Below are 23024 nucleotides of genomic sequence, written 5' to 3'. Positions count from 1 at the left end.
ATATATATATATATATATATATCTGTGAATGTTAATTTATCTTCAGTAGTATGAATTTGATTATAACAGAAAAAATCATGCATTCTTATTGAACTTGTTGCAAGTTTATTGTTTAATAAATTACACACATTACCACTAGACATATTAGATCATTAGATTATTTTATACAGGCATGACTTCTAACTGTTCTGCTATTAACCAACAGATAGAAACTACTATATTATACATCAAACATGTCATTGATCCAATTTGAAAATTTCTTCAGTAAATTGATAGTTCCTTAATATTTATTTAGCAATAATTTTAATTTTGATTTATGTATTTTAAGTTTGATTATCTCAAACTCTGCAAACCTGGAATATATTACAGGACTNCGTGCTATAAAAGTACCGTGTTATACGAGGGATAGTACCAATTCTCGAACCGTGTTAGAGCGAATCCGTGCTATAGAAGTGCCGTGTTATACGGGGGTTACCTGTATTTTAATTAACATTTTCAAGGTTGATTTGGACTATTATGCAAACTTTCAATTCCACTGGTTATTAGTTGAAAAAACACAAATTCACTTTATTCATTCAAGTTCTTTTTACTTTTGTAAAAATTTGATGATAATATAATTAAAATAACAATGATATTTCATTTTGTCTTCAAAAATTTTTAATTTAAATTATTTTGTATTGATTATATGATATTTCTAAATTAGAAAATTATTCAGTTTTGTTGAATGATGTGAAAATTTAAAATGAATTGTATTATCTAATAAATGCTGTTAAAATTAACTAAATTATTTTTATATATACATAAAATTTCTATTTTCTGTTTTAGTTATTTATTCAAAATTATGAAAGCTCATTTTTATTTTTTACTATTAATTTAATGTTCTGTAATTTTAAGTTAGTTTTAGAAATAAACAAGTTTTATTTACAATAAATTATATTTAAGATATTTAAGACTTAACATATTTTAAAATTTTATTGTTCATATAAAATTTAATCTATTTCATATTTATAATTTAACACTTTTTTTGAAATAATAAATCATTCAAAAACATGTTATACAGCATTATAGTTTATTTTAACATAATAATTACATATTTATATTAGGCTAGAATAATTACAGTGTATTGGTTATGATTTATTTTAGATAATTTAATAGTAATTTATGAAAATATAATGTTAATAGTTGTAATTTAAAACATTCTAGTTTCACCAGAATTCATTGATCGTCCTTTGAGTCAAGTAAAACCAACTGCACAAACTGCTCGATTTGAATGCACAGTAGATGGAATTCCTGCTCCTTCAGTACAATGGCTTAAAGATGGTCAGCCATTATATATAAATGGGAGAATCAAATTAAAGACAGGCAATGTATTAGTTATTTCACAAACAGTAACTTCTGATTCTGGAATTTATCAGTGTATGGCTACAAATATAGTTAGTACTAATGTAGCTTCTGCAAGATTATTAGTAAACACATCAAGTAAGTAAATACTTTAGCAACTTTTTAATAAGATTCTAATTGTATACTGTTTTGAAATGTAGTTATAATTGATTAAAAAGAAATTTACAAATAATGCTTGCTTGTTTAATGATACACTGTTTCAGTAGGAAAAACAGTTCTATATCCATGTGTGTTAGTTGTGCTTTAAAAAATTGATATTCCTAGACATAATGAAGATATTTATAGTTTCTTCTATTTTTTAAATATTAATGTCATCCTGGTCAATGTGTTAATTGATATTACTATTGTATTATAGCTATAGTGATGTCTTGTCTTGGATTGAAAAAAAATTAAATTCATACATTTACAGATCTCAGTTTTTATGGCAATATTACCAAGTGTATTATGAAGTAAAAAGCAGTTATTAGTGAATATGAAAACAATATTTTATTTACATAAAATTACAAAAAATTACAACAACATTTATATCATTATTTTTTATAAGTTGGAAATATTTTGTTTTTGTTCCTTTTTGTGTTTTTGTTAGCAGAACAACTAGCAATGGTATATCTTGACATTTTGAATGAACCAACATTGCAATAATTCTGTTTCTAGTAATTTCACATTATTATAGAATTGCATTTTATTTAATAGTCTAATGCTTTTAAAAAAATCCAAGAAATAGAAAAATCTTTAATTTTATATTAATTTGTTTTTAAGCATTTAGAAATAAGAGTTATTCTATAATGACTAATTAAAATAAAGTATAGAAATATTGTTTTTATGATAACTAAAATTATTTATTTATTATTATTATCATCATAGATATTCATAGAATATCTAAAGTTCTCTGTTTAGCTGTTTATTTTATTAAATTCTTATACAGTTAATTTAAATTTATAATAATAAAAAAATGAATTTTTAAATGTGACAATGGTGATAATGATTATAATATATATCCATATAAGCAAAATAAAATTAAATATATATTGATATTAAAAATAAAGCAAAAGAGTAAAAGTTTTAGACTTGAAATACATCAAACCTTATTTTATTTTTAGTGTTTTTACTTGTTTTTGTATCAAATATTTCATTATCCATTGCCAGACAACTGGGTGAACACATAAATGATTATGAAAAAGATATGCTTTGTGATATATTAGCAGTAATTAACATTAACTAATCATTATTAAAAATTGCATATTTGTAAGAGTTCTTTATATCAATTTCTGAATAAAATAAAATAAGAATAATTCAAATATTTAACAAGTTTTATTTCAGTATGTTCCTAATATAAATTCATAATTTAAAAAATTCAAATATAATCAATATATATATATATATCAATATATAAAATATAATATAATCAAATCACTCTGTTATATTATTTTTCTGATTTAGATCCTGGCTTTTTACTATTTAAAATTTTTACTAAGTAATATAGTTAATATTGATTAAAAAATAATTCTATTAAATGAAAATTATTTTACATAACATCTAAACTTGAATAATTTTTATTACTGATACTACAGATATTTGATAATACAATAAAGTTTTTAAGAATTTCTAATATATATTTTATAAAATTTAATATAGAATAACACACTGTATTACATTTTAATTAATGATTAATTTTAATTGCTAATTTAGGTAGTCAACCAGATCCTCCTCAGGGATTACGTGCACGAACAGTTTCTAGTTCTGCTATTTTACTGATGTGGAATCCAGCTATTTCACCAAATGGACTAAATATTCAAGCTTACACTGTACATTATTTGCCTACTTCAGGTAATAATGACAAAATTTATTAAAAAAAAGAAATAAATTAATTAATTAAATAAATTTTTAAATATGTTAAAAATTTTAAATTTTAAATTTTAATTCTGTAAATTCTATATTTTGAAAATTAATTCTATAAAAATTAGTTGCCAATTTTTGATAATATCTGGATGTTGTAATTAAAAATTTTTGATAATGAACAGTACAGTAATATATGAAGAAGTTACTAATATAATTATTTACTGTAAACAAACTATCATAATTTGATTTCTAATGGTTAGATGTCTATAATCTAAATTATTTTCAGCTTAGGAGTAATCAAATTACAAAATCTGGCATAAAGATAAACTGTTAACGTACCATTTTGTACTGAAATTAATAATTAATTTCTTCCTTAATCTTCGAAATTAACTAATTAATTCAAAATTAATTTTTAATTATTAATCTTAGCACAAGATGGGTCTATTTTTAGGCCAAATTCTGTAATTTGATTGATTAATAATTAGCTTTATTTTAACCAGAAAAAGTTTAGTTTTTTGTTATAATATTGCTTTTATATTTAAGATTTTGATGACAAACATGTTTAAAGATTTTTTTATTTTTAAGTTTTATTATATGTAAAATTAATGTAAAATTTGAATGGAGAAATGCTGTTTGAAATTTTTGAATAATATATTTCCATTCTACATTTTGCTTTTCATGAATATAAAGTGTGTAATGTTCTTTAATACCATGTGGTTTAGTATTTCTATGTTCTTTTTTTCTTCTCAGTTGATTGTGTTGATTTATTTAGTGTAAATGTTTTCATCAAAATTTACTGATTTATGTCATTATGATACTATATTATATACATTTTTCTTAAAAAATATATATATATTTTCTTACATTTAAAATTATTTGTACTGAGATTAATAATGAAAACTTAGCTGGAAAATATTTATAAATTCAGTTTTTTGAGATAAAAAATTAAAAATATTTATAATTAATTATATTTATGTCTTGTTATAATAAAATTTACTTCATAAACTGTAGTAAATAAAAATTCAGAACTATGATCTGCCTTCATATTAAATAAGTAAATGTTAAAAAGAAAAAAATTTTAATAGATGTCTTACTATAAAACACAATATATCAGGTCAGTCCATAAGTTCCTGGTATTTTATGATCTTGAGAAAAATCTTGTTTTGATGTTAAAAATGCCAGTCTAATGTGATACTTTTTACACTGAAGTGTTAAATTGGATCTCATTCATATAATACTGTTCAGAATTGAGAACATTTCAGTTGTTTATTTTCGTTAAAATGGAAGTAACAGATGAATATAAGAGACATGTTTTATACTTTTTATTTTTAAGTGATGAGAATGCTACAAATGCAGCCAAAAAATTAAATACTGTTCATAATCAAACTGTAATTAGTGTAAGGACTGCGCAGAAGTGGTTTGAAAGATTTAGAAATAATGATTTTAGTGTGGAGGATAAGGCTCGTACTGGAAGACCCGTTGACTTTGATGATGATGCTCTCTCTGCACTAGTTGAAGCAGAACCATCTTTAACAGTTGATGAAATTGCGGAACGTTTAAATTCATCCCATGGAACTGTTCATAGACATCTACAACAAATCGGAAAAGTTTCAAAGCTAGGAAAATGGATACCACATGAACTGTCAATAGCTAACTGACAACAACGTCAACTGCTCAACTCAAAAGCTTCAACTGGGAAATTTTACCTCATCCACCATATTTGCCAGATATTGCTCCCAGTGATTATCATCTTTTTCGGAGTTTGCAGAATTTTTTAAAAGGAAAAACTTTTGAGGATGAGAACAATGTAAAAAAGGCTATTTCTGAATATTTTGATTCAAAACCGAAATCATTTTACAAAGACGGGATTAAAAAGCTACCATCAAGATGGCAAGAAATTGTACAAAATAATGGTGAATACATTATAGATTGAAATAAGATTTAATTAAAATTTTTTGTTGCTTTTTTTGTAGATAAAAATGCGCACAAACTTATGGACTGACCTGATATATTCAAATACTGTAGTTCTAAACTTCAAATTATTGAAATTTAGAACTACAATATTTAAAATATCTAGATCAATTTTGCAAATAGAACAACAAATTTAGTAATTAAGATTTATATGAAAATAATGCAAGCAATTTTTAAAATACATCATTTAATAAAATTGGTGTTTTTAATAAAAGTCCTTTATGTTAATAGACACCCACAATTGCAATAACTAATCAGGCTATAATTTGGAAATGTTAATTAAGACGAGATGGCACCTAATGCTTTCCTCAAGTAACAAATTTATTTGTAATTCTTAATTAATATTTCCAAATTATAGCCCAATTATTTACGGTAGTCGTGGGTGTCTATTTGCTAAGCATTCAGTTTCAGTAGATGTTTATATCTCATTTATGTTATGATACAACATTAGATACCATAATGGTATTATGACTATCAAAATGTAAAGTAAACATTTATAAAATAAATAAAAAGTAAATCAAAAATACATTTTATCTTACTTATCTGTCAAAGGGAGAAAATTGTACCAATATTTTCTCTGTATATTTTAAAATCATTGATACATTCTTTTTATTCTATTTTTGTCTCTCTATTTTTATCTCTATATACTATATATAAAACATATTTCTTTTTAATGCATCATTGCGACACTACAACAACAATGTTTGGAAGGTAATTTAAACATTTTACAAGTATATAAAAAAGAATATTTTTAATAAAAGTTCAAATAATCCTCCTCCTACTTCTACACATAGAAACATCTATTTAACATTGATTGTTAGACATGATTAAAAACCTATGAGTTATTTTTAATTTTACCCATGACTGCAGTAATGTGACACCTTCCTTTGTTTTGATAGGATTCTCATAAACCATACCCCAAAGAAAGCATCTAATAGCATTAGCCATTAGAAGTATTTCTTTTTTCTCATATTTGAATGCAAATAGCACCATAGTAGTGAATTAAAGAGAAAAATGTTATTGACAAAAAATATTTATTTTTGTGTCCTTCATATCTTCCTGAAGTTTGTATAACTTTTTTACATTATTATACAATAGTTATATCTGATACAATTTAATTAAGTTTAAAAAGTTTTTATTTTTGCTGTAAAGTTTATAATTAATGTAAAGTTCTCAAAATTTAAAAAATATATATATATATGTATATATATATTCACATTTAGAAATAAGAGTTATTCTATAATGAGTAATTAAAATAAAGTATAGAAATATTTTTTTTATGATAACTAAAATTATTTATTTATTATTATCATCATCATAGATATTCATAGAATATCTAAAGTTCTCTGTTTAGCTGTTTATTTTATTAAATTCTTATACAGTTAATTTAAATTTATAATAATAAAAAAATGAATTTTTAAATGTGACAATGGTGATAATGATTATAATATATATCCATATAAGCAAAATAAAATTAAATATATATTGATATTAAAAATAAAGCAAAAGAGTAAAAGTTTTAGACTTGAAATACATCAAACCTTATTTTATTTTTAGTGTTTTTACTTGTTTTTGTATCAAATATTTCATTATCCATTGCCAGACAACTGGGTGAACACATAAATGATTATGAAAAAGATATGCTTTGTGATATATTAGCAGTAATTAACATTAACTAATCATTATTAAAAATTGCATATTTGTAAGAGTTCTTTATATCAATTTCTGAATAAAATAAAATAAGAATAATTCAAATATTTAACAAGTTTTATTTCAGTATGTTCCTAATATAAATTCATAATTTAAAAAATTCAAATATAATCNCCAAAATATCAATGGCTTCTCGTAGATTATTAATTATTAATTAGTATTAATTTTATAAATACAATTTAATATTTGTGAAGTTCAATTTTATTTCTTATTTATTTCTTAAAATGATTATTTAATATAATAACTTGCTATTTTTGTTTCTAAAAACAGTTTAAACTATGATATCTATGTATATCTTTTAGTGATTCTATTTGTCCAGGTTGTAGTTTTTCATTGCTTAATGTGGTGGGTTTGTATTCTGATATGTTAAGTTTCAGTAATAGCGAGGTTGCAGCCAGTGTTTTCATCATGAAAACATGAACTTATTCGGAACTTATTCGGAAAACATGAACTTATTCGGAACTTATTGTCGAGATCGATAATCTATCGAACTATTGTTCGATAGATTATCGATCTCGACTAGATTATCGATTAGATTATCGATCTCGACAATAAGGAAAGACAGACAACGAACGGATCGACGGATAGAAAACAGTAGAATTGAACATTGGATGTTTAGTGCAGCCTTCCTGTAAGCCTAGAAGTTTGACAATGGCATTTGGAATGTCAAGCATGATTCCACTGACATTCCAAATGCCTTTGTCAAACTTATAGGCTTACAGGAAGGCTGCACTGAACATCCAACATACATGTTTTCACGATGAAAATGTCGGCTGCAATATCTCTAATGTCGCAGTTCCAAATTTGTAGTTAAATCCATGAAAATAATATTACTATATTTCTTTTATTTATTTACAGATATATTAATTGGTATATATCTTATTTAGTCAATTGCAAAACAAAGGTTTGCAATTGACCAAATAAGATGTACACAGCTTAAGAAATTTCATTTCAGTTTATGACTTTATATTGATTATATTCAAATACTGTAGTTCTAAACTTCAAATTATTGAAATTTAGAACTACAATATTTAAAATATCTAGATCAATTTTGCAAATAGAACAACAANAGAAATCAACTGTTTCTATTTTAAAACAGTTCAAGATTATTGGTTTTATATATCTTTTTTAAGATAAAATTTTTTTGGGCAATTTTATGTCAGATATTGAAAGTATATATATTCACACACACACACACACACACACACACACACACACACACACACACACACAAAATACTAAAATTATCAGGAGTTGGAGTTGGAGTTGGAGTTGTGTGTTTTTTCACCAATCTCACAGCCCTGGTTAAGCAAAACAATTTTTCCCATATAATGTAAAATACGATCATGTGTTTCATGCCAAAAAAAAAAGTACTCAAATATTTTATGTATAAAGTTTTGAAAGAAAATTATACAATATACATTGTTAAGGAGCGTAAGTCATCTTAATCATTTCTTCTAGCACAGAATGAACCAACCTAAAATGCAAATTTGATTTGCAGAAAACAAAAAAAATCACAAATAATATGTCTGATAAACGTGCCAAATGATATGCCAAATTCTTGGGCTATGTAAAGTCTATAATTAAATATTAGAAATTACTTAATTTGACTAGAGGTAGGCAGTTATTCTTCCATTTTGTATAAATTTGTAAGAACGCTGATTGGGGGGAGATTTTTATTCCCTACCGTCGGGATGGTCTAAGGTCTTAGCGTATGTGGGTGGCGGTTTTTGAAGGCAGCAAAGACAAATGTTTACAAAGGTAAACCGTTTATTCCGGACGATAATGCTTACATAATTTTTGTTGGCAAAGGCCCTTAAGTTCAGAACTTCGGGTTGTCTTCGTAAGTTGTTTTCGGTGTCAATCTGGTCCTATGCTGGAGGGGCCCCGTGACTGCGTTGAGTGAGAAGTTCGAGATCTGAAGTGACAGCACACAAAAAATGAAAGGAAGCACGACAGCTGTCGACAAACGAACACAACAGGTAGTCTAGGTGGAAAAGTCTTAGTGGAAGTCTTAATGGAAGTCTTTGAATTTTGCGTTTTTATAGGGTTTTTGCGATTGGCTCCTTGTCAATTGGATAGATCTTACATCACCGTTTTCTAATTGGTCATCCACCTGTTTCCAGGTGTAAATGGAGCTTCGTTAAGTTCGTGGAAAAGGTCGGCTGGAGATGGTTTATCCGACACCATCTTTTCGAATCCGATCGCGTTTAATTGTTGACTATGACACCTTCGCTCATCTAGACATTTTTTAAAATCTAGTTTCGTTTTGCTTTCTAAACTACGTCTTAACTTTTAATATTTTAAATTTTCTTCTTTTTACATCTAAAATTTGGTTTTTCCGTCAAATTTTGATGAGCGTCGACGTCAAAGTCGGGTGTCGCCGATTCGACACTTATAATTTGCTTTCCTGACAATTTAACATAACAAATTTTTACATATCTTTTTTTTTTTTAGGGGGAGGGCTATTTCCAGGGCCTCACAAATTTAATAATTATAAATGTGAGATCCGGAATTTTTACTGATTATTTGACTAATTAATTGTCCCGTATTTGCCTAAAATCTAATTAAATTTTCCTTTAACTTAAAGTGAAACCTAACAAAAAAAAAATTTTCCTTTATGTTCGACATAAACCTTCGTTCATTTCGAAACTAATCCCACATTCCAACTGCTAAGTTGATAGTTAGCATGGTCCCGGGAACAACTGTGGTGAGGAAATCGTTGGATTGGAACATTTAACGAACAAATAGGAAAATGATCTATCTTGCACATGGCAAGTTTGAATCGTTGGAGCAACATGTGTGATTGTCTATCCATAGATAGAGCAATTATAGGATAATTCGTTTTCATTTTGAAAAAGGTCTTTAATGTGGAGATGTATGTTGTAAATTTGACAATTTCATACATATTAAAATATCCACTGGGAGTGATTAAGGGAATTTTTGCGAAAATTTGTAGTTTACCAGGTAAAACTACTGCGACGGTAGTCAGCCACTGGTAATATTTAAACAATGTATCTGGTTGGATGGGTTTGATCATTGCGTAACCTTCTGGAAGTTGAAGTTGAATGTCTCTTAAGAGTTTTTAACATTACTTCTCGTGAGATAAAATATGTACTTAATTGACCTTGTTCCAAAATATCAATGGCTTCTCGTAGTTCTACTAGTTGGAAATGAAATTCTTGAATGGAGAATTTGATCGTTCGTAGAATTATCTCAAAGGCTAGGTTATATTGGTATAAATTCATGACTTCTCCAAAATATTCTTGTCGTTTAAATAATATATAGATCTGGTGTCTATTATGTTTGCTTATATTTAGGGTATTATTTAATAAAGTCATTTGAGAATGCAATAAATGAAGAATTCCTTCGTTACGCTGGTTAAGGTTTGATATTTCCTTATTCAAGGCTTCAATGTCTTCGGACGTAGCGGTTCCGAAGAGGAATTTAAGGGCTTTCCCTCCTATGTCTATTAAGCCTCTTCTTCGTTTAGGAGATGGTTTTAGAGTAACTAGGTCACTAAGTTCTTTATATCTTTTATGATAGTTGAGGAATGAAGCTTGGATGAGTTCAAAACCTTTGGTAGGGAGATTCCATAGGGTTTGAGAATTTTCATCCTTTGGAGTTGTATGTTCTCGTTGTTGAATCATGGCATCCAAATAGGCTAAAGCTTGTGAGATGAATTGAATCTGTCTTTCCACATGTTCAAAGTTGAGTTCGGTGACCAGGGTCCAATTACTTGTGGTCATCAAAAAATTTCCTTGGTGAAGGAAAAGTACTCCTTTTGAAAATTCTACGTGGGTTGATGCAGGTGTCATGACTATAGACTTGTTACTAAGGATAAGAAAAGTGATTTGGAGATAACTCATTTTGGTTTCATTGATGACTTCGTCGGCGTTGCTCTAGGTCAGTTGGGTAAAGGTCCACACCTTCAGGGTATGGAGAACTTCTTCCACTAGAATAGGAAATATTTTTATTAATTTCCATGGTTCCTTCTTTGATTATGATAACAAGAGGTTAAGAAGATGACCTATGATGAATATTTGTTATGAAAATTAAATTGATTAACACAAATTTATACTACGTTAGATTGCTCAACATACTAAGAGGAAAAGTAGTAGTTGCCCTATCAATATTTTCCTGTTCAATTCTGCTCCACAGAAGAGGATGATCGACTAGTGGTGAGAGAAATCAATCGAGGTATACGGCTTCGTGTGGGTCGTGACATAACCCAAGGTTTATCTGCAACTGTCCCTTGGCTTCGAAGAGCATAAGGAAGGATAAGATTTCGTTTTTCTTCTACATCATGTTCGGAGAGTTCGCTTTCCAGTTCAGTGTCATCACTTTCATTTTCGCTTTCTGGTAGAGATGGGGGTATGGAGGTCAAGGTGAAGTCCTCCTCCGAGTAAGTGTAACTACTCTGTTGTGGATCGACCGTTGGACCGTCTTCTCCCATGGGTGTGACGAGTGACTCACCGGTCATGTCTGTGTTATCTGGCGGTGTTCTACGTTGCCTAAATTTCTTACGGTTTGCCGGTTTTCTTCTTGCTCTCCGCTTCGGTAAACATTTTTGAGATTTGGTTAGGAGCTCTATCTAGGTCAATAGTTGAGTTGGTGTTGAGTGACGTAATACAATGTGAGTGATGAATGCCTTCACTACAGTTTTGCTGGTGACGTCAGGTATCGGGATGGCTTCCGCATACCGACTAAAGTGATCAACGAAGACTAGGATATATTTATTTCCGTTAGTAGTACTAGGAAGTGGTCCTACAATATCCATTGCGGTTCTTTCGAACACGTGGGATAGAGGAGAGAATAATTGTAATTCGGCTTGTGCTCGTCTACCCCTTCATCGGTGTTTAGCACATGTTTGGCAACTTTTACAATAATTGCGAATTTCTTTCACCATTTCTGGCCAATAAAATGATTTTGTGATCTTAGTTCGCATTTTTAATTCTCCCAGATGTCCAGCTAGTGGATTATCATGGTATGTGAATATGCTTTATTTAATGGACTCGAAATCCAAGTTAAAGATTCGACGTTACGTTCAGCAGAAAAAACGTCGTCCACCACCTCAACCACACCCCACCGAACCCAACCCAGAACATATCTCCCTCAGCGAAAGAGAAAGTCAACAGCAACCCCACTCCTGACACCAATATGTGAACCGCCGGGGAGGGTGTAGGTCTCCCGATCTGGCAACAGGTTGTTGAACCTTCTCACTGTCAGGATGGATTAAATTTTTCTTTTCCCGCTGTAATGGAATTAAATGTTTCGGGTCGAGTGGTGGAGGGAGGAGTGCGTCGGTAAGATGCCTGGTGATATACGAGTAAAAGAGGACACCAATTTAACAAGATAACAACGATTTATTAGCTACATAGATATTACAATAACTGATTTCAAGGGGAAAATTATGAGTCCCTAAAACACAAAGGACCGAGAGAGAGTTCACAAAAATTTGTTCCATACCTCTTTATGTCTTTAAATATTCTTAAGGAAAAAGGTTTTGATATCCAACGAGTTGGTAGGATAAAGATGATAATTTTTTTTCTCAGGACACAATATCGATAGGACACAGTATATTAATAGGACACAATATTCATAGGACTCAGTATTAAAAGTGACAGCGGATGAACGACTCCCCCGAGAAGGGGAAGGGAGGGGTTTTTATAAGTTTGTCGTGGGAGAATGGTCATGTGACCAATTGTTGTGAGGTAAAAGGTACACGGATGGGTCAAAGTTGTTCCGGGACCATGCTAACTATCAACTTAGCAGTTGGAATGTGGGATTAGTTTCGAAATGAACGGATGTTTATGTCAAACATAAAGGAAAATTTTTTTTCGTTAGGTTTCACTTTAAGTTAAAGGAAAATTTAATTAGATTTTAGGCAAATACGGACAATTAATTCGTCAAATAATCGGTAAAAATTCCGGATCTCACATTCATAATTAATTTTTAATTTAGACATTTCTAAAATTTAATTTGGAATTGGTCATTAAATTTATTACAAGATGGCAGCATAACTGCCTACCTCTAGTCAAATTAATTAATTACTACTATTTAATTATAGCCTTTACATACCCCAAGAATTTGGCATATCGTTCAATGTGTTTATTATATAACAGACTATGGTTGTTGATGTTTATATGTAATATGTGTGAACACAAGTTTGGAAAAATATGTGATTACAAGCAACAGTAAGATGCTAGCAGAACAAGTGCTAAACACAGACTGATGAAGCATGTGCACAATCTGGGACTTCCCCTCTCCTTATCACTTGTTATGTGAAACATCACTCGTTAAGCAAGTCTTTATTTACAATATGTTTTGCTTGTTATGCAAAATACTTGTTATGCGAGGTGCTTGTTAAGCGAGGTATCACTGTATATATGCAATAAGACCTTGCTAGTCAAACTGCAGTAGCTCAGAGTTGTCTACATGTCCTGGGCACAGTATATAGGATTTTCCATATAATATAGTCTCATTATGTTGAAATAGTCAAAACTTTTATATCAAAGGGAGTGCCTTGACAACACACTCAAAAGTGCCATAAACTGTGTATGATTTTGTAATAATTCTGTGACCAAATTCTTGAGGAATAACTTGATAATGGGAAATTTACAACTACAGATATATTTGAGAAAATTGGGGTATTAAACTTTCAACCTAAAGTTGGAATTTTTTCCTCTTAAATTTTGACTTAACAAGGTTTATGCATATAAAACTAGCATGTAAGCCCAGCATTGTCCAGAAAAAATAAGAACAAACATTAAAATTATTCAATTCTTTCATACTACTAACCCCTTCTATTATAGTATTTGGTTTATATAACTACAAAGGTTATCTTACATTAGGGTTTATCACACCAAGTGATCAATCTAACACATTTTTAAAATTCTATATTTCTCTACTGTACACAATTTAAAGAATTTTTAAAATGTGTTAGATTGGTCACTTGGTATGATAAGCCCTTATGTAAGATAACATTTGTTGTTATTAAATACTATAATATAAGAAACATTAAAATGAAAATTTTATAAAGAGTTGGTTATTTTAGCCTATCATTGTCGTGTTTATTGTGATACTTGGATGGTACAAAATGGCACAAATTCATTGGTCAAGTAGACAACATTTTTTCTAATATTAGCTCCAACAAATTGTTCAATTCACAGCCAAATATTAAATGATAATCTACCAATGAATCAAATTTTGTGAAAAATGGACTAAATATTTAAACTTGGCACCCTCAAAATCCACTTAAATCGTATTTTGTGCTTGCTGGTAACTTTGTATTATGTAACTTTCTTATTCAAATGCCACCATACTGCTGGGTTCAACAAGAAGAAGGGAGTGTTGCAGAAGGAGAATGAAGTAAATTTGACCAAAAGTAATAGTTGACTCCTCCTGGAAGAGAGGATGGTCAACGACTACTAATTTATACTGGTCTACTACAGTAGAGCATCGATTATCCGACCCCCGATCAACCGTCACATCGGTTAACCGACCGCTCTAGTCGGCAAATTCAAATGTCCGCTAGTAATGTGGCGCTACAATATTTGGCTATGTCTTGGCTACTTTAATATTATTTTACGTGTTTTAGCTAGCAACACTGGCTTGACCATGAAAGGGAGCCAGTATTTAAAAGAGGCTTAATTTTCTAATTTTTAACGATACAATAGTGACGATTATTATTTAAAAAAATTTTTGTTAGGCTTAACATCGATAAAAATTCAACTCGAAGTAGGTTAATAGCGATATACTATTATACTAATCACATGGGATATACTAATATATTATACTAATAATGTATTTTTTCATATTTTTCGGTTATCCGTTTTTTCAGTTATCCGACCAACCCCAGTCCCCAATTGAGTCGGATAATCGATGCTCTACTGTATTAATATTTCAAAAGTGATCTGTGTTGTATAGGTTGTGATGGCCCTGCATGTGATTGAAGTTGCTAACCTTAACATCCAAAAGACTTCATATAAGATTTGTTTAAATAGAAAAAAATATTGTAAAAATGTGAGAATAATTGTTTTTATATGATTCCATAAAATAATTGGTGAAACCAAGTTGAAAAAGTAAAGCCCATCAAAAACATCTAAGTAGAGGAAACTTTTGAAACTTGTGGCATAAGAATAGTGGATGCAGATTTGACAGTAAGATTCAACATGTGTATAAAGTGCACATTACTCAAACTATAATTACAGGAAATTTTGAACAAAGCAATGTTGCCATGATAATAAATTAGAAAAATAAATATCTGCACAGAAAAAGACTTTCAGCCCTACTTTGTGCCTTAAAATCATTGCATGTACTGTACAGTACATTAAATTAATTAATTTGGCTGAATTAATTTATTTGGCTGGTTGTGTGGTAGTTAAGTATATCCTTGTAAATATCACATTTATAGAAAAATTATTAGAATTGATTTCATTTGTTTGGTTACAACAATGTGATATATGAGTGATCTGCCAAGGAGGATGCATCCTGGGAAGACTTATGTAAAGCTGGCCAGTATTTAGGTATTATTAATATAATCAGAAAACTCCATGTGGCCAGTCTGTTGGCAATGTGTAAACCCACAACTGACTACTGGTGTTCAGTGGTTTTATAGACTCAGCTATTGGAGGGTACTAATTGGGTTGCAATTTGAAAAAATTATAGACCTATAAATTTCCACTGTTGTCTGTCTGTCTGTCTCTCTATCCTTCATCTCGAGAACAGTTAGATAGATGAATGTCAAGACCAGATATAGGAAGCTTAAGAGCAGGAGACCCAGATTAACTATATATGAACTTCCAGTTTACACGGGAAATTGTGTTATTTCAATTTAAAAATTTTCTACTAAATGGAGTTAGATACATAACCAGCATAACTCTATTGCTAACAGGAAAAGTGTGATGTACAGGGACAAAACACTATGCAGGCAAGTGCTATATGCTACCTGTCACAGTAATGGTGTAATGTTGCGTAATAGTGCATCTGTTTTGTTTTATTGTTGCAGTAATTAAGTGATTATAATATATATTTTTAAAAATTATATTCGTTTTTGTAAGAATTATATATAGTTTTATTAGTTTGATGCTACATGTAAAGCCAGCAAATTAATGTAGACAGAAATTAATTGATATATAGAAATTCAATCAATATTTTGGGATGGGATGTATGATATTATCTAAGTTAGAAGTATGTGAATGTAACTGCCAAGTTTTGTAGCAATTAGTCAAACATCCTAGTTGTGCATAGCAAACAAACAAACATCTTCATTTATATATATATATATTCAAAATAATATAATCTAATGACCATTATTTTATAAAAGTTTAAAAATATCCAATGGGTGGACATAAATATTCATATTAATTAGTAAACAGAATTAGTAACACGATATAACAATGGACTAGCCCAGCAGACATTATACTCTTAGCAAGTGTTCTTGTAGTTTATTGAAGTTTATAGCTTTGAAATGGTACACATTACAGATTTTTAAAGCTGGAGGAATAATTCTAAAAAAATTAAATAATACAAAGAAATTTGTAGATAAAGTACATTAAAATGCTTATAAAAAACCTGATAAATTTCTAGAACTATAATCTTCTCTCAGTTGAGTGTTTTCAGTGATTAAATCTTTTACCATTAAAAGAAACAATGGTTGAAATTAAATTTAATGAGGATTTTTTAAAAATAAAAGTAATATAATGTGATGAAATAAATTCAATATAGTTTCAGTATAATAAATATAAATATTTATTTAATCAATAGATTGTTGTCATTGTCTGAATGATAAAATAAAATCTATTATTATTGTTTTTTTTATTGTATGTAATATTTTTAATTTATTAAATACTGTAGAGCCTCGAAAACTCGGCACTTGATAACCCGGCACTCCGGATAACTCGGCCACACCTTGGCAGGGCAAAAAAATCCTTAGTTAATTAATTTTCATTATAGACAGCTTTATACCTCATAAAGTATTTTTCTGAGGTCTGTCTTATCAGGTAAATTACCGTACACAGTGTATTCATTAATTTTCATTTTCATGTAGTAAAGGCTCTATGCCTTCATGAAGGATGTACTTTTCCTTTGTTTAAGGGTATTTGGGCGGTTTATTTTCTGTTGTATTCTCAAGCAAACAATACATACAAGTACAGTACAATATTTTCTGAGGAAACACGCATACTTATCTTTTTTAACCCCATTCCCGATAACCCGGCATTTTCACAAACTCGGCCACCCTTCGGTCCACATTAGGCCGAGTTTTCGAGACTCTACTGTACTTTACATAATCTCTGTATATAACAATATAAGATTATTGACTTTACTAACAAAATCAAAAATTAATTAAATAATGTTTCAAAATCCTTCAGGGAAGAAAAATAGTTATTTAATGTTTATCTACAAACCTTACATAGTGCTGTAATCATATAATATATTATCTATCATCTTTGAATGATAGTAGCTTATTATAAATTTTAAGTTACCATATATATGAAATATCTCTATATTAATTTAAACAAATCTTAGAAATATCTGAAGTGATTTGATGTTTAGTTTGATATTTATAATAATTAAAACATTAAATGTTTAGAAAGTTAATGTTTAAGAAGATATCATTATATAATTATGCAATTAAATTCTGTAATTTTAATTTCAGTACCAATAACTGCACCTAGTATAACAGTGAATAGTCTAACACCAACAACATTACATGTTACATGGGATCAACTTTCTCCAGAAAATTCTCGAGGTGTAGTGATTTCTTATCGTATTCATTATCGTNACCAATGACATAAATAAGAAATATTGTTAAAAATATAAATAATGAGTTTTAAATTTTTTTATATTTTTCAATTTGTGAAAGAGAAAATTTTTACATTATTTGAAAATATAAAATATTATTTATATAAAGTTTTTGTATACAAATATATATATGCAGTAGAATCTAATCAGTCACTCCTTAAACAGAGAGGTTCCAGATTACTGTGAGTGCATAGGCCTATAGTGTGCCCAAAGGCAATGAATGATGTGATCTGTAACTCCTTGGTACTGATTCTTTTTTGAGGCAGGCAGGCAAATAATATGGTGTGCTGACATGCAGGTACTGTACACAGAAATGAAACCTGAGTAAACAGGATGTGTAACATGACTAAATTCACATTTTCATGAAATGGAAGTCCACAGGTGACACTGGAGGATTATCTAATGTCATATAATTGAGAGGCCAGATTAACAAATCTACTGAAAATGTTCATTTAACAGATTAAAAATAAAAACTTTTTGTCTTCTTTTGGCAATATTATCTAATACAGAAATAGAATATGAATTTTACAGCATTCTTGCCAAAATAACATGAAATAGATTAGCTATAGTTAAATAGGATAATTGAATAATTTTTAAAATTAAATTGAAAAGTTCTGTCCAACATTATTATTTGTAATAAATTTAATTTTTACATAACCAAAATAATAATAAATTTTATTTACATATTGTTTATTAATTACAGATTGTATATGTTGTATAAAATATTTTTAGCAAGTAATTTTATAACTAACAATTCGTATTAATATGAGTTTGACTATAATTTTCATAAAATTTAATTTATTAAAAATTTTAGTTAGCTCTTAATAGCAATTTAAATTTGTTACTAAAATATTTAGTGATAATTTAATGAAAGGTTTAATAAAGTCAAAATGTAAGTGTTTTTTATTATGAAATTAATAGCTTGTACTAGTATTGTGTCAGACTTAACACATAATCAGATGTAATCAGATAAGACATACTAAATTTTTTATTTCATTGAAAGTCAGGATTAAATTTAGTGGATTAGTGGATAATAATAATTTATTTAATATATATCTTAATATTTAATATTTTAACATATTATTATCCACTAATATATTAATATTTAGTGGATAATATTAATTCACACTATTGTAATTTAGGTAATAATCTTAAAAATGTATCATTTTAATTAATTGGGCTAAATTCATATTATTGTTTCGTATATTTCATGTGTCATATTTTTATATGGAGTACAATTCTACAATATTTTATTTTGAAAATTTTAAGTATTTTAAATCTTGTAATAATATTTTTGAATTTGTGTGAAAATAGTGTTTATTAAAGTTTATACATAATTTATTTATCAGTATTTGTATTGTCAGATAATAATATTTTATTATTACTTAAAATCTGTTTTAGTGCCAATGCCACCAATCTTGCATTTAACAGTTATTAATACAACTGCTTTGGAAGCAGAATGGTCAATGCCAGATGAAAATAGGCATCCTGTTGATGGATTTCTTTTATATTATCGTCAACGAAGCCATTCATTAAAAGGTCCAATTGATGTTCCTGCCAACATGACCAAGTTTTTAATTACTGATTTAGGTATTGAGATATACTAATTTTAATAAATTTATTTTAAAAATTATAAAAATTTTAAAATATTTTGAGTTAAACCTTTGGTTGAAAAAATATATTTTTAGACCCAGTGGGTGAGTGCATAAAACCACAGAACATAAATGATTGGTTGTGGGTTTGCGCTTCACCAATGGTCTGATGGCATGCAGTTTTCCAGGTTTATTCACATTTGTAACATCTAAATAAGGGCCAATTCCCATAAAAGTCCTCCTGGGAGGCATACGCTACACTCTTGGTAGATTGCAGCCGGATGGCCGAGCGGTCAAGGTGGCAGCCTACCACTCTGGGGGACCTGGGTTCGAATCCAAACGGGTCGAAAAATCCCTAGGAATTTTTTTTGGGGGGTGGTTCGTTCGGATATGTTGGGTCTCGTCCCTCACCACCCGGCAGCCCCATTGTGGGCCTGGCCAAACCCATAATGGGCTTGCAAAAAGAGGCCCTCTNGATCATATGCAATGATTTATCTCTCTTAAATCTTTTCCTTTTTTCTGAAATTGTTTCCCTAGATTGATTGTTTATGATCACTTGGGTCAAAGTTCTACCTGTTTATGATCACTTGTGTCTGACTTATAACTTTTCATTTTGACATTAACAGTTTATTTAACACGTGTTGGAGTCATCCGGGACTCGTTGTTTACATTTTGTGCCGCATTGTTTAAATTATGGGATTTTCCTCTCCCTCTCATATTTAATCTATCGCTATTATTTAATCATAAGAATACCGCAATTTACATGATTTTGGACCTCAGTTGGGTCCTCACAATTGCAATTAATATATAGTATATTTTAATTAAAATGATTATTACAATTCAGAATCAAAATAATGTCAAAATTAATGCTTAATTTCACAATTTATTTTATAAATAAATTATAATTATTGGAAAAATTGTTTTTTTTTGTTTTTTTTAAATAATTGCATTCTTATAGAGACATATGAAAAATGTTTCTGTTATTATTATACTTACTATTTATTTTGTATTAAAATTTATATTTTAAACGAAAGAAATTATAATTCATTAATATATAAAAATAATATCTTCTCAGTTCCTACTGCACCAAGAGACTTAACATGGACACCAGTTGATGCACATTCAGTTAGATTAAACTGGCAAATTCCTGTTCGGCCAAATGGCATTATTATAAGTTATTATATATTGTATAGTGAACATACAGATGATGAAGTACATCCTGATAATTGGTCAACTAAAGAAGAACAAGGTAAATTAATTTTACAACAACTGCTGAACTGCTGGATTATCAATAAGAAGATTTTTATGATAAAAATCTTATTTTGATTAAAACATATTTAATTATATAAAATAAATTAAAAATATGCAATAAATCAAATTGATAAAAAATTGATATTTTTATTTATAGGATCACAGCTGTCCTCATTAGTGAATGGATTAGCTAGCAATACATTATATTACTTTTGCATGAAAGCAGAAACAAGAGCTGGAACTGGTCCATCAACTCCAATAATCAGTTTAAATATTCCAGTAAGACATAGCAATTATTCAAGATCGTCTCCTAAAGAAAGTAAGTAATCACAAATATATGAAATATATTTTTTTAGAATATAATGAACTTATATTGATATCAAAATAATTTTCTTTTCAAAGTTTGTATTCAAAAAGTAAAGAAATTTTCAAGAGTTCTTTTCCATGCACTCAATGCTAAATTATACACCAGTACAAATAAAAAACTTTTGGCATTAAACTTGAAAATATTATTTATTTAAACATAAACTTGTTTATGTTTAAATAAATAGTCTTGTTTATTTGTACTAGCATAAAGTAATTATATTAACTTTGCAATTTTTGANATGTTTCAAAATCCTTCAGGGAAGAAAAATAGTTATTTAATGTTTATCTACAAACCTTACATAGTGCTGTAATCATATAATATATTATCTATCATCTTTGAATGATAGTAGCTTATTATAAATTTTAAGTTACCATATATATGAAATATCTCTATATTAATTTAAACAAATCTTAGAAATATCTGAAGTGATTTGATGTTTAGTTTGATATTTATAATAATTAAAACATTAAATGTTTAGAAAGTTAATGTTTAAGAAGATATCATTATATAATTATGCAATTAAATTCTGTAATTTTAATTTCAGTACCAATAACTGCACCTAGTATAACAGTGAATAGTCTAACACCAACAACATTACATGTTACATGGGATCAACTTTCTCCAGAAAATTCTCGAGGTGTAGTGATTTCTTATCGTATTCATTATCGTAGACACAATCAAGCATCCTATAGTGTTATAGATGTAGCAGAAAATATTAAGGATTATACAATTACTGGTATGATATATGATTTTTATATAATTAAATATTTTTGTTGAAATTAATGGAAAATATAGAGAATTTTTAATAGTAAACTAAAAAAATATATATGTATAATATAATATTAGTTTTAATTATCATATAATATTTTAACAATTGCAAGGTCTTCAACCAAAAAAGAAATATGATGTTCGTGTAATGGCAAGAACAAAAATAGGCTTTCCTGTTCTTTCTGATGAAGAATGGCCTTGGGTTGTACATGAAATGCCTGATGCTATAACTGCTACTGGTAACTATATAAAATATTTTAATCTAATGAAAATAGAATTGATTATTGAACTTAATATGGAGTTAAACTTTTTGAAAATTAATCAAGATTGTTATATTTATGTTAAATAAATTTAGTATTAACTTTATAAAACTATTATTATTATTAAATTTCATTAGATTTTTGAGGACATTTCTGTTAAATATAATAGTTAAATTCTGTAATTATATCGAAAACCTTTTAATGTTTGCTCTTCCTATTCTGTTTTCTATTACTGCAGATTTTCTTACTCATTTTTGTTATCTAAAATAGAATATGTCATCAACAGGAAAAAAGTCATTGGTTTCTTTTAGCTTTGCTTTGTTTAAGCATTCTGATATACTGCTCCACAATGGAAAGTACTGTCTCCTCCTCATTTTGTTTGATTTGAAAATCATTTAAATTAATTTATTTTTGTAAATAAATATTATTTTATTTAAGTTGATTTAGTAAATTAATTCAAAATATTGTAATTTAAGAGATTTCAATTGTATATTAATCCTTAACTCTGTAAATTATACAATCTTGAGTTTGATCCTGAAAATCATTAATAAGAATTTTTGATAAAGTGAACTAACTACTATTCCACTAACAATTCGTATTAATATGAGTTTGACTATAATTTTCATAAAATTTAATTTATTAAAAATTTTAGTTAGCTCTTAATAGCAATTTAAATTTGTTACTAAAATATTTAGTGATAATTTAATGAAAGGTTTAATAAAGTCAAAATGTAAGTGTTTTTTATTATGAAATTAATAGCTTGTACTAGTATTGTGTCAGACTTAACACATAATCAGATGTAATCAGATAAGACATACTAAATTTTTTATTTCATTGAAAGTCAGGATTAAATTTAGTGGATTAGTGGATAATAATAATTTATTTAATATATATCTTAATATTTAATATTTTAACATATTATTATCCACTAATATATTAATATTTAGTGGATAATATTAATTCACACTATTGTAATTTAGGTAATAATCTTAAAAATGTATCATTTTAATTAATTGGGCTAAATTCATATTATTGTTTCGTATATTTCATGTGTCATAT

At 28.2% G+C, this 23024-nt stretch overlaps 1 protein-coding gene across 1 annotated transcript in view; it reads left to right on the top strand.

Moving 5' to 3' along the window:
- Window positions 1–23024, top strand: part of LOC111626466 (protogenin-like) — a 193920-nt gene that overhangs the window by 140769 nt on the left and 30127 nt on the right. Inside the window, exons 8-13 of the mRNA XM_023369842.1 lie at window positions 1204–1479; window positions 3091–3228; window positions 17582–17679; window positions 19077–19317; window positions 21482–21673; window positions 21819–21944. Of these exons, the coding sequence (XP_023225610.1) occupies window positions 1204–1479; window positions 3091–3228; window positions 17582–17679; window positions 19077–19317; window positions 21482–21673; window positions 21819–21944 (1071 nt within the window). The remainder of the gene's footprint in view (window positions 1–1203; window positions 1480–3090; window positions 3229–17581; window positions 17680–19076; window positions 19318–21481; window positions 21674–21818; window positions 21945–23024) is intronic.

Source organism: Centruroides sculpturatus, unplaced genomic scaffold (assembly GCF_000671375.1).
Source record: "Centruroides sculpturatus isolate CEXI.00-Female unplaced genomic scaffold, Cexi_2.0 scaffold391, whole genome shotgun sequence".
NCBI lineage: Eukaryota > Metazoa > Arthropoda > Arachnida > Scorpiones > Buthidae > Centruroides > Centruroides sculpturatus.
Note: the sequence above shows the minus strand (reverse complement) of the source record. Positions and strands in the feature narration are given on the sequence as shown.